Source organism: Argiope bruennichi, chromosome X1 (assembly GCF_947563725.1).
Source record: "Argiope bruennichi chromosome X1, qqArgBrue1.1, whole genome shotgun sequence".
NCBI classification, from domain to species: domain Eukaryota; kingdom Metazoa; phylum Arthropoda; class Arachnida; order Araneae; family Araneidae; genus Argiope; species Argiope bruennichi.
The window spans coordinates 15,688,537-15,701,555 of record NC_079162.1 but is presented as its reverse complement, the minus strand read 5'-3'; the positions used below and the strand labels follow the sequence as shown (position 1 = coordinate 15,701,555).

Sequence of the window (13,019 nt, the reverse complement as noted above, 5' to 3'; positions counted from 1 at the left end):
CTACCAATGCAGAATTTTTTTACTGTTACACAGAAAACTCCATTGTGGTAAACTGAATATAATTTATCACTTTTAAGTTTTACTGAAAAATTTACATTCCCACTAAATGAACCATTTTTTTATGGAAGTAATAAACAGCGTTATTTTTTATTTCACAAAATTCCTTTCTTTTATTTTTATGACATTTTTTTATTTAAAATACATTTCAAATGCTTTCAATGTTATAGAAAGAAATTCGGATTAATATTTAACAAGTAAAAGCTAAATACTCTTAAAACTTTATAGCTGTAAATGAATAAATGATTTATTATTCTGTTAATCTTAAATTAGACTTGCCTCTTAAAAACGTGAAAAATTGAATTGATATTTAATTCTGTATGCACCTGTATTTAATTTTTGATTCTGAAATTAATCGTTGAAATTAAAAATTTATTTTTACAAGTCGCTGTATTATACTCATTTGTTTGATTTCTCAGCATTATCCATCATCTTTTTTTAAAAATATTAGTCTATTATGAAGAAAAATTTCAGTCGAAAATTACTTCTTAGGATAACTATAATTCTAGATTATAAATATAAAATGCCATGAAACTATTTCAAGCAGTTTCCATGAATTATATTTAATTGATATAACTAAATCTTTAGAAGTAATAATTTGAGTAAAGCAATTGGTCGCGGAATAAATAAAAATACGTAATTACTGAGAGAAAAATTTGAATTAAAAAAACTAACAACGAAACTCTGAAATGTTTCTTTTTTCTTTAATATGTCATTTTAGAAGAAATATAGAGGGGATTTACTGGCTATTGCTTAAATTATGCAGAACGCTCTATTCACGTGGGATGACGATTTATGGAGATGAAAATTTTACGCGATTCTAAATTTACGAGCTAAAATTGAATATTTTTATATTAAATAAATCTAAATGATTATCATCGTTTTTGATTCTTTGATTTGGATACACTTTTCTGTGTGGAGTAAAAATAGTTTTGTGAAAGGTAAAAAGTAAAAACTAATATTTATTATATTTCAGTTCTCATAAAATCCATGCCTTGTAGTATTCTTTTACAAATAAGCCTCATATTAAATATAACTCTTTTTCTGAAAACTGATGCAACTTCAGAATTAAGACAGATACACTGAGCAGAAACGTAATACTGCGTTGAGCAGTGCAGGCAGCTTGGTATTAATTATCTTTTTAATATTTTTGGTATACTTAAGCTACTAATGTTAATAACAAAAAAATATGAATATTAAACTAAACTGTTCTGACCTTCAGTATTTCCGAAATTTGTGAATATTTGCATAAGACCCAAGGTGAAGTTCGTAATGCAATGAGCATTCCTCTAATATTCTATTCAAGAAATATCGAGCAAAATCTACTAGTTAGAAAAGAATGGACCATTCTTTATAAAATGTTTAATAAGTTGGCTTAATAATAAGTATAATAACTAAATAAGAACTTATTAAGTAAGTTAATTAATAAATGAGCACTCATTCATTAGGTATTTAAACTGAAATAATGTTGATGAGAATCCACGCTGTCTACTCAAGGGTTGTCTTTATCATAAAAACTATGAAGTGAGCCCTTTCAGAAAATTTCCAAGCCCGGACTCAAATTTTATAAATGAAATCCTGTTATGTCTTATGTAAAAATATACTACAACATTTAACTAGTTTTTCTCCATAATTCGATAAATCAGTTTGTTGGCGAGATGGAAATCTTTACATAGACACTACTACAATTTTAGACACACTACAATATTCTTTAAAAAAAAAAAAAGAAAAAAAGAGAGAGAGACGTATTTGTACTATCTTACAATAGAATAACTAGCGAATTTTGTTATGAAATCACTTGTTTGAGCGCAATATGCTCAAACTGTACTTGATTCCATGCCATGCATTTCCAAGCACTTGAAGAATTAAGAAATGAATCGCAGCTGTTTTAGACTGCTTTGAATTCTGCAAATGAGGGCAAAGCATCTGACACACACAACCATTTACATGGAACTAAGTCGAAAAAAAAGACTTGAATTTGGATATAGCATGATACGACTATTGACTGAAATTTTCACATTCAAGCATTATTAGGTTGCACCTAGAGTTATCTATCGGATTCGAAAACAATAACAATGCTGTGGAATAAAATTTTTCTAAGAATGCATAAAAAAAATGCCACTGTCCCTATATTTACTAAACATAATTTTGTAATGTGTTCAAGACTGCTAAAAGCCTGCAAATTTAATATCTTGACTAAGACTTGCTTTCTTACGTTTTAATCGGCCATTAGAAAGAAATGACGTGGAAAGTATAATTAAAATATATATATACTTTCTGGGAGGAAAGAGAATTCATCTAGTTGTATGACATTGTTCCAAAAGTTGATCGGCTCCCTTTTTTTTTTTTTTCCACCAATGCATTTTTAAATCTGTTTGATTTCTTTAGCTATCTGTCAACACTAACATGTTTAAAAACTGGTCTTAACCAATATTCGAATGGGTCCGAAATGAAGAGGGTACTCCACTAAATGGATGTGAATTGAAAACGGCAATCTCCAAACCTTCCATTTACTTTAGTGAACCTTGTGAAACCTTGCTAATTGCTAAATGACGTCGGATAATGTGGATATTGCGATAAACTCGAATTTTGTTTTGCTGAATGAATGCAGTCGAAGAAATTCTACCTCCTCAAATACAGAAGCGTAAAATAGATCCTTCTGGGAGGAAGCGAGAGGCGGCAAAGTCGATTGGTTTTATTAATAATAATTTATTGATTTATATATAAATGTGGGTATGGAAGATGATTGCAAGATGGGGTTAAGAAAGCATTGAGCAACTAAAGAAGTAATGAATCTGTCAACAGTTTTAAAAACAATCAGCAGTTGAAGTCAGAAGCATAACCACGTTTACGACGAAATGAATACTTGCATATTCTTTTCAATGTGATTTTGTTTGTTCAATTTTTAAAAGCAATAACTAATTGAACGGTTTTTCAAAAGAAAATGTAAGTAATGCGTTCAGTTTGTGTATGAAATTATTATATTAAAAAATATAACTTTGGTGCTTAAAATAAAATTATTGCATACTTTAGACATTACCAATCGAGAAAATAAAAGCAAGCAATAATGATGTAAAGATAAACAACATAAGATGGCTGAAAAATGCACCATCATAAACTAAATTATGAATATATAATTGATCTACGAAATAAATAAAATTTAAAAGAAAAATAAAATAATATTCTATCCTATTTTTAAAAAGATAATATTATTATGCTCGTCAACTAATTCTTTTATTTATTCATTTCGACCGAACAAGATGCATCTTATAAACAAAAGCAGGTCACATGCAACTACGCCACAAGCTTATTAGCTCCATCGAGTTTCCGAGGGAAGTCGCGATTGTGAGTATGAAGTATATAATACTATCAATCATCAAAGTAACAAATATTCCTATCTGCAAATCATCATTTATAACAGTACTAGAGGCATCAAAATAGAGAGTTTTGGCTTAATTGCCAAAAATATCACTGTTCACGAATCGTTGCCCTCAGAAAAGAGAGAAAAACGAAATTCTGTATTATATGAACGAAAAAAAGAGCTTCGTGTTTTTTTATAAAAATGTTCAATTTTATTGAATCTCATAGCTGCCGACCAAAGATTCGTCAGAAATTACCTCTTTAAATAATTAAGCATCAAAACTAATAGGCGAGTATTCAATACCGGGGCCAAAGATTCTGCGCCAGAATTCTGTTTATTCAGTTTGGTTCTGTATTGATTTTGGCCCACTAGAATTAATATTTATTGTAAATATCTGGAAACGAAACAGAATCAAAGCAGCAAAAAATGAAGAAGAAAAAGTGACATTTATGACTGAATGCCATGCTGCATAAAAACAGAATTGCAACTTTCTTTTCTTTTAAGAGAAACAAGGAAAACCCTACTTACCTTAATATTGAACTGTTAAAAAAGTTTTGCCTTACCGAAATATCTGCTCAGTCAAAGTATTACAGTAAACAATTGTGTGCCTTTATGATTTCTCTATCGTACATGACTATATCAGGGCCGTGGTGGCATATGGTAAGATTCAGGTTTCAGGATCGGAGTAACCCTTGTTCGAGACAAGATTTTACCGAAAAATCGCAGTCCTGGTGCATGCTAGATACTTGGGGCTCAAATATCCTCCCAATGGTTTGTAGTGCGGAAGTTTGTAGAGGAGTGCCTCGTCAGGTGTCGTCCATGTCATCTGAACGCGTCTCAAATTTACGAGGTCCGTCCCAAAATAACCCTAATGTTTCTTCAAAAACGGGCCGTTAATATAACTACCCTAACCATTGCTAGTCAACTACTTCGTCACTAAAAATGATGTATACACATACACCTGAATGGGGGAATATGAATATCCAAACTATTCTAATAGGATTGTTTAAGCTTTATTATGCAGGCTACTGAATACAGGAGGTCAAAATGAAAACACCACATTGATGTTTAGGCTTCAATGACGATTGCCCAAACAAATCACTAGACATTTTAAGAGGGTATTATGCCTTTCCGTATGGACTGGACATTCGCACAAATTGAAAAGAAAATTCAGTCCTTCTCTGAGTGATGCCTCACATCAAGATATATTTTCTGAAAGTGGAGCCATTTTCAGGGTCAGGAGAGATTATCCCAATTAGGATGCAAGATGGCATTTCTAATTCGCCGCGATAAAGACATTTTTATAGTGAAACCAAATTATAAAATGTTGATGCAAGGAGATTTGTTTTATTGATCTCAGGTAGATGAGAGAAGTGGAAATGTCACCATCGGTTTACCTAGAATCGAAACTCCCGGCTTAATCGTGAGCATTCTACTACTTCGCGAAATGATTGATGAAGCATTTTTGGACTGAATTGAGAAAGTATAGATGAATTGATTTTCTATAGAAACGTTTTACAATCAGCAGAGCACAAGGACAAGGAAGGGAGGGAAGGAAATCCGCATGAAAACCCAGATAATATTTTTTGCGAGGCTGGAGAACATGTGGCCTTGAGAATCTGATTTTATTTATGTGTGCACCTATTTTTTATAACAAATATATATATAACTCATAATAACAATACAATTTTGAGGAAATGGATATACCACCTATTTTCTTTATAATTTGTTGTAATCATTTAGATTTCAGATTCGTGCAAAACCGGCCATATCCAAAAAACAACAAAATTTGGCTATATCCATAACAAAATATGAAATAACTCTCCCTTCTTCATGCCATGTTACCATGAACTGCGTATCGGAAAATACTGCCTAAATGCTTTGAATGCAGTCTTAAAAAAAAAAAAAAAATGTCGTTTTCGATAGATGTGGCAAAAAATAATCATTTTTCCCGCGTCTTTTTTTTTTTTTTTTTAGAAGATCAGTTTTGCAGTCACATGAAACAACGGGTCACTGCTGCATAGTATATTATTCAGTTGATTTTCACATTCGTCTAGTCGAATTTTATTCAAATTTTTTATCTTTGTCAATCCATACTTCAATTTTACTATTTTACTTACACAGGATGTCCCAAAAAAGAAGGAACTACTTATTTCCCTTACTATTGCACTTAGACATATATATTCAGTTACAAAGTTTCATTTAATAAGATGCGGAAATATATGAAAACGCTAAGCTTCCGAAGAGGCTGTCAATAATTTAAAAAAAATCACATTTAGACAGCCCTCAAAATGTAAATGTCGATAAGTGAAATATTTTTCTCGCACCCATTTTCATACCTCTCTCTATAAAATGTGCAGAGAGATTTTAACTTCTAAATTTAGAGGAGTAATTTATATAAGCTGTCCGAAGAAAATTCAGTATCGAGGAACATTTTGAAATGCCGGTGATTTATGTAATGTTTATGACAAATGTTTGCTACAAGAGGGCAGCTTACTCGGTGATAAAGGGCAATATGGAATCCAAAATGCAATATTTTCCTTTCAATATAAGAGGATGCGTATCCACTTCTTTAAATTCGGAAACGCGAACATTTCGGAGCTCCGATGTCTGAGCTCTTCGAAACTTTTGAATCCATTTGAATTTGAGTATTGAGATGTTAGCCCATGGTAGAGCCATTTTTTTCATGAAATAGGTTTTTAATTTACGGTTTGAGAAAAGCAAATGAGAATTTTTTCTTTGAGGCATCTCTACTGATTACTTCTGATTTCAAATCTATTTTCTACGAGTCAGAAAACTTTGTAAAATCTTTCATAAAATAAATAAATTAACTTTATATAATTTCCGATTTATTACTTCCTACTGATATACCATATTTCAAAAAACAATTTGTTTTGATTGGAAACAAATGCTCTTAGCTTTTATTTCGGTAAAAGGATCTCAACAAACCTTTTCTATTAGGCTTAATTATTTTTTGCATTTGATTGTCTTTCGTTTAATTATGATGAATCAAAACGCTTTAAAAAAATTATAAAAAATCTGATATTTTGAATAGTAATATTTTAGGCAATATGAAAGTTATGCATTGACATTGATATAGTAAGAAAGTCACTTTTATGTAAGAATTTTTTGCGGACTAAGGAATCTGCATATTTTATAATTGTTAACAAAAACAGCAATAAAAGGAAGCAGCATGAAAATTATTTTTTGTGATGTAATTATATCACAATTGCAATTTCTTTTGCTCGTTTTTGATTGAAATAAATGTGTTCTCATATTCTTGTAAATAGTGTAGAAACCACGAATTATTAGCATTAAATATTTGGGGCAGGCTTTCCTATTCCCTTTGTCTAAAATAAGATTCAAAAGTCTCTTCAATATTAGATCATAGAGCTTAAAGTGGGACGGATTAAGAAATTACGTTTTGTTGGTTCAGCCAATCAAGAGCTAAGTTGTTTCGGAATCATTTTTCTTATTTGGAATCAAGCGAAAGAGAGATACCGAAGCAAAGTTTCCTCGTCGTTCCATACATACATACATACGTAACCCATTCCCCCCCCCCAACTGTGTTGTATTCATTAAAAAAAAAAAAAAACACAACCACGACTTCGAATATCGAGCTCTCATTTTCCATGCGAAGTAATTGTTTTTGAATAATCAACATGCCTTTTCTTTGATTATGGTTACCTTGCTGAAAATACCATTTAAACTTTAAGCGAGTTCTTTTTCAAACTATTTGATTTTGAAAGTAGCAATGATTATTCTAGGCAATTTTGTGCAGGATTACTTAGATGAATCTTTCCTGTTTTAGTTGATAAGTTATTATAGTTCTATTTTGAGATTTTGAAACATACAAAAAAAAAAGGTAAAAGGATCGATGAATTCACTTTGTCATCGTAAGAAAGGAAATAAAAGACAAAATACGTTTTTGAAGATTAAAAAAAAATCTAAAGTCTTCCTAAGATTTAATATCATGCAAAAAAAGGAGTATTAAGGACTAATCTTAAAAGCAGTAACATATAAAAATTAAATTGATAATTATTACAATTTGAAGGGTAGAAACAAAGGAAAGGACGAAATTGATGAAAGGAAACAAGAATGTTTTATTTTATTCTACTTTCTCGCAGGGTAAATTTTTGTGCTTTAGAATTCGAGAAAATATTTTATTTCATTTAATTTTCCTGATGTAATAGTCTTCAAAGCTGCAAAAGGAAATTTCATTGTTATTAAAAGTTATTAATACATTTTCAATTTTCTTCATAGGCAAACATTTTATTGAACTAATAATAAACAGTTAAATCGCATGGCTTCAAATTAAATTTTTTATATAATTATCTGTAAAATGGCTGTTTTCAAAACTTTATTATTAAATATTAACATATATATAAGTACAAAGCACACCTTAATATGCAAGGCTGTATTGCAGAAAAACAAGGATCCTGCTGGACAATCACTTATTTAAACCACTGAAATTGACATGATTTCATAACATGGTGTGTACCTGGATTAATTTGCAAAAATGTAATTTTGTAATCGAATTCTCCCTTACTCCCTTATATGCTGAAGTTGATTTTCTTGTGGGTTCTTGATAATAATAGAATATTTTAAAATATAATTATTATTTAATCGGTTATTTCGTTAAATTTTAATTCAACATCAGTAGCACAAGCTGATAGCAAAGTTAAGAAAAAAATGAATGCAAAAGTTTCATGAAATTTGTAAATTAAAAATTAAACTGTAGAAAAGGATTAAAACAAAACAAAAAAAAATCTACTTTTTGAGCTCCAAAAAAAGTGTTTCAAAAATTTTATTAAAAATCTGGCTTCTTGTAGAAAATGACCAGCTAATTAATATTTAATTTAATATTCTTTTTATCACGATACATTAAAGCTATTTTCTTAGTGACAACATGAGGGCCCATTATCGTCATCAGCCTGAGGTTGAGTTGCATATTGTCAGCAACAAGAAGAATCGAAGGTTATTTCTATTTGTGATTTTCACCCGAAACTGTGAGGCGTGCCTGTACACACACCCTAGCATCTAACCTTTGACAGGAGTGATGTCATCGTTTAAACACAGCACCACCTAGTTACACCTCTCATCGAGCCGCCATTAACATCTCCACCTAGCTCATTGGACTCATCGAAATAAAATTTGCAACAAACCCCTCGATTACTGTGTGCTCAAGGAAGATAAACATATGAATATTTACCACGTTTCCTAATCACGAATCCCAAGTCACGTGTCCCACTCTAATAGCCAATTATTGTGATGTTTTTTAAATGACCATTTAGAAAGGGCTTCGAGACCCCAAGGGTACTAATGGAAGGAAAAACAACAGTTATTTGAATGAGATGATTTAGTGCAAAACAATGTGAAGATTTCCTTTCATTTCAATGTTACAGAGAGGATTTAAGCCATAAAACTGTACTGTAGTCATTAGTATCTCAGTTTAGTAGATATACGCCCCGTTTCAAACAACAGGGGGTTTAGATGTTAAGTCCTTTCCTGTCTTCTGAATCACACTTTTGGCTTGGAAACGGAAATAGACTTTTATAAAGTTTCATCGGCATTTTTAAACAGCTGGCATGCTGTTATACTGTTATTATTGAAACCTTGACTTAACAAAATGCATTATAGAAACATATCCATTTCTTAAATTGCGTTCGCACTTTGATTTTTTTTTTTTTTATGATGTTGGATTATGGTTTTTGGATAAATTTACTAACTAATGACATGCTATTTCACAGAATGGAAACCTTTCCCATTTTATCGCCTTATTAAAACAATCGCATTAGACTAAAACTTTTATATAAAACGGTTTATTTCAATGATAATTATTTTGTACTTGTTGAAAACAAAAATTCTCGACAACTTATTAGGAAGAAGGATCCAATGCGAATATATTAATCGGAACTATTAAAACTATAGATTATGGACTTCAAAAATCTGAACATTTTTTTTTTCAAATTTTAACAAATATTTAATTCTAATCAAAGAGAATGTTTTAAAATTCATTCTCAATTTTTAATTAATTTAACTCATTTGAATTATTAGCGTCGCTTAATAATCGACAAGTAAGAGCGTGCCTCGGTTATGGTAATAATCGGTTATGGTAATAATTATGATACTTAGGCAAATCAATTTACATGAATGGAAACCTAAATAAGACAAGAATAAATCCTTTTAAATAATGGAATATATCTTTCTGGAATATTAAAAATGAAATCCAGACCTGATTGCGAAGCAAAATAATAATAATAATAATAAGTCAATAATTTTTCAATTATTGACTTTATTTCTTTTATATACAACAAAATGTACCAAATATAGCAATATTAAAATAACTTTGCTTGTTTACTTTGTTCCCTATAATATCTTATTTGATATAAATCAGATTCAAAATATTTTAATGTAGGAGGAGCCATGAATAAAAGGAATTAAGATGCCGCATAAGTCGACATTTTCTCGGGGAAAAGATTTAAATCTGAAAATCTTAATTCAGAAATAAAGTGGAAGAATGCACGAAAAAAGTTACATTGTTGTCGTAAAATGGTCTCATAAAAATGACGTCAGAAGGGGATCTAATTAACATGGGCAAGTTACCCTATTTGTCACAAAGCGACCAACTGTGACCTGCCTACGAATTTCAAAGCTGTATAGGCAATTTCTTTGCTCAACAAAATCTGATGAAATGTAGTTGCGAAATCTGACTTTGCTAAAAAGGAAAAGCTGAATGCATGTGTAGAAGTGGACATCTGAAAGCTGGTTGTCTGAAAGTGGGTTGAGTCGAATGCGCGTATTTCGGTAGCTGTAACTTTAACGACGGAGTCTGAAGAAAGCGGGCCGAAACAAAAGGCGAGCTTCACATTGTCTCTAGTTCAGTGAATTATGGGTGAGATGCATTGCCATGCTTTTCAAAAGAGCATCCATAAGAATCAAACATTACTCAAGGAAGAACTAAAAGGAGGAAGCATGAGGGAATTGCTTTTTCTTCTCTTCAATAAAGGGAGCTTATAGAATGATAGCAAGTTTTTCGTATGCAATACTGTATTACTTAAATAACTATTTGGGGCATGAAAGAAATTGGAAGATGCTTATACCGAAATTGTGTGAAACCATTTCTTTTCTTTTTTAAAAGATGAATTCGGCACTTTAAAGCCACATAGGTTATTTCCACATATTACGGCTAAAAGAAATTTTCGTAACAGATCTTCATTATCGGATCAAAGTAAAAAAGAAGGGGGAAAAGCACATGCGCACTGAAACATCTTACAACTTGGTAGATCTAGCATAAAAATTTAATATCCCAAATAAATTCTCAATAAGAAGGATTTATTGTTTCAAATTGTATTTTGCATCCTTTTCGAATTAAAATAGAATACCTTTGGCCCTCAATTACTTTTTAGTTAAATTTTGATTTTGCCGTTTGAGTAAGTAGAGATTTTACGCTTCGTTAGTCAGGTAACCGAGGTATTGTAAAAAGCTGTTAAAGTCTAGAATTTGCCTACGGTATCACGAATATCTTGACTTTTTAAAAAAATTGCTTGAACTATCCAAATATGATTAATTCATATTAAAACTGTTTAAAAAAAGAATAAAATCGAAATAAAAATTGACAGAGAAAAATTGCCTTGTGAAGAATTCTCCTTCCCAGCTCTCACAGCATTGCATATTCTTCTAACAAAATGCCAATTTAGAGTATTTAGTTGAATGATTTGAAAATTGTTTCTGAGCTGAATCGGGTTAAAAGAAATAGAAAGATGTACCAGTCATCTCTGAAAGAGGCAAGAATTAAAAAAAGATGTTCACTGACGAAAAGCAATGGGTAACTTGTAAAAAAACGTAAGCGGACTAATGGATTTAAATTTTGTGCATTTTGATAAGTTTCTAATTTTTAAAAAATAGGCAATTTTTTTTATCTAATACTCCTGCTTTTACACTGATAACCGGTTTAGAGACAAGGCAAAAAAGATACATTTCACCGTTAATATAGGTCTGATAAGAAAAAATTACCGTGATGAATTGGTTCAAATTTGTTTTCTTTTATCGATAAAAAAAAATCTCCACTTAATTCCATAGTTTAAAGAATAAATATAACCGAAAATGAAGAAATCTATCTGAAGCAAACGATAAATGTAATAGCAAAGTATATTGCTTACGTTTCTTTTATCTCTTTGTGCAATTTTTGCTGCTGTTTTACAATTTCCACTTTAATTTCCTTTTTTTTTATTTCTTTCAAATCTTTCTCTTATATCCATGCCAAAAATCTAGTACGCTCCGGGTTTAGGATAAAAAAAAAAAATCTGGCCACTGAATATAAACGCAACCGTTCCAAGGCTTGCTATTTTCCAGTTCTAAAAATCTGAATATCATCAATATGAAGAAAAAAATTAGAGAAAATAAATTTCCAAACTAATCTATTGTTGGACTTAATTTTGACATTGTCACTAAGCGGATTTATATCTGATTTTAGGGAAGTCATTTTTACTACTCTTACTATTTAGACAATGTTGCCTAGCAGTTGCTTTTGATTTGATGAGTATTATTCTGATAAATTATAATGTTTGTTTCAGCGTGACTTCACCGCTGAAAGTCGGCCGTTCCCTGTCCCCACGCTGGCTGCCCTCGTGCCCTCGTACTACCCAGGTCCACAGGCGATGACCTCCAAAGAGGTAAGAACAGCCTACACTTCCATCTAATTATTTTAGGCACAGTATGTTTTAAAAGCCTACTGTGCCTAAAGATATTACACTATTAAAAGATGTAACACTATTGGGCAAAAAATAAGAAAGAATGGCTTATTTTATTACATTCTCGTATATGAGAGAAATGATCAAAAATTCCTCCTCTAGAGTGGCATAAAATTTTACATTTTAAACCTCTGTAAGGAGTGTTTTTAGAAATATGTTTGTTTTTCTAAAACCAAAACCGTAGATTTCTATCACATAGAAAGCAATATCAAAGCAAAAGTAGATGAAATCCGTCAAATGAAAGTCTGCCTGTCACTGGTCATGTATGTAATAGGATAATTCAGATCAAGTGACATGGATGAAATGTGGCATATGTCTTCTCCACGTAATTTGTTGTGGTATATCAAATTTTGGCAATAATTTCGTCAGCAGGTTTAACGTCTGTTGTCTGTCTATTTGTAGAATGTGAATACGATAACTTGAAGATGTGAGAACTTAGTAGATGAGATTTAGTATAGGGTCTTGTCACCAAAATTGCAGCTTTATTTTAAACTTTGGACCCATTCAGTTATAGAGCATATCCAAAATGCATGTTCGCTTTTTCTTCACATTACTACGAAGTACAGAAGGAATCATATTGTGTAGTTGGTGAAGAAGGAATTTACCGTAGATGGATTTTTTTTTCGCATTGTGTATTTTAGATTTCAAAATAGTTTCATTTTGTGATATATATTCAATGATGACATCTCTCTTATCCAAAAAACTGTAATCCCTGCTAAAGAATCAAATGAAAATTTTCGCTTAAAGAATGCATTTCGTTGGACAGAATATTCATTTTTGCTTATTTAGTTTGTTAATATTGTAGTAATTTGAAATCTGTTTCCAGATTTACAATTTTGTTATGTGTC

General features: G+C 31.0%; 1 protein-coding gene across 2 annotated transcripts in view; it reads left to right on the top strand.

The window, feature by feature from the left end:
* Positions 1–13,019, top strand: part of LOC129958503 (Krueppel-like factor 12) — a 296,793-nt gene that overhangs the window by 168,048 nt on the left and 115,726 nt on the right. For both annotated transcript variants that reach the window (XM_056071027.1, XM_056071026.1), the window contains exon 2: positions 11,995–12,093. In XM_056071027.1, the coding sequence (XP_055927002.1) occupies positions 11,995–12,093 (99 nt within the window). The remainder of the gene's footprint in view (positions 1–11,994; positions 12,094–13,019) is intronic.